General features: G+C 63.5%; 1 protein-coding gene across 1 annotated transcript in view; it reads right to left on the bottom strand.

Annotated features, from left to right (window-relative positions):
- Positions 1-293, bottom strand: part of POFUT1 (protein O-fucosyltransferase 1) — a gene marked incomplete at its 5' end in the record, with an annotated part of 2941 nt that extends 2648 nt beyond the window's left edge. The window contains 2 exon segments of the mRNA XM_009580321.1: positions 118-197; positions 200-293. Of these exon segments, the coding sequence (XP_009578616.1) occupies positions 118-197; positions 200-293 (174 nt within the window).
- Between the last annotated feature and the right edge of the window lie 104 nt (positions 294-397).

The following is a 397-nucleotide window of genomic DNA, read 5'->3' as shown; positions in this document are numbered from 1 at the left end:
ATTTGGGGTGGGTAACTTCTAAATTTGCAAATCAATGGCGACCTGAACGAGTCAGTCACTCCTTTTGGAACAGCAGCAGGATTAAACCGTGCCCGCGGGGCTGCAGGAGGAACTCACCTTCATGGGACAAGTGCTTTTGTCAGCGCTTCTCTGAGCCGCCGCTTCGAAGCAGTAAGCCACCCGCTCGCCAGGTGACCCGGCGCCAGCTCCTCCATGAAGTCCTCCAAGCTGATAACGCGGTGGTACCGCAACAGCGGCTCCAGCCTGAAGTGCTCGGTGTAGGGGACGTGCAGCTGCGGGCGAGAGGGACGGCCGCGCTCACGGGGCGACGGTACGCAAAGCCCCGGGCGCGAAGCCTCCCCCCAGGGCCCGCACCTCACCCCACCGCCCAGCCCGC

The sequence above is a fragment of the Fulmarus glacialis genome, unplaced genomic scaffold (assembly GCF_000690835.1).
Source record: "Fulmarus glacialis isolate BGI_N327 unplaced genomic scaffold, ASM69083v1 scaffold33426, whole genome shotgun sequence".
In the NCBI taxonomy this organism is placed as follows: domain Eukaryota; kingdom Metazoa; phylum Chordata; class Aves; order Procellariiformes; family Procellariidae; genus Fulmarus; species Fulmarus glacialis.
Note: the sequence above shows the minus strand (reverse complement) of the source record. Positions and strands in the feature narration are given on the sequence as shown.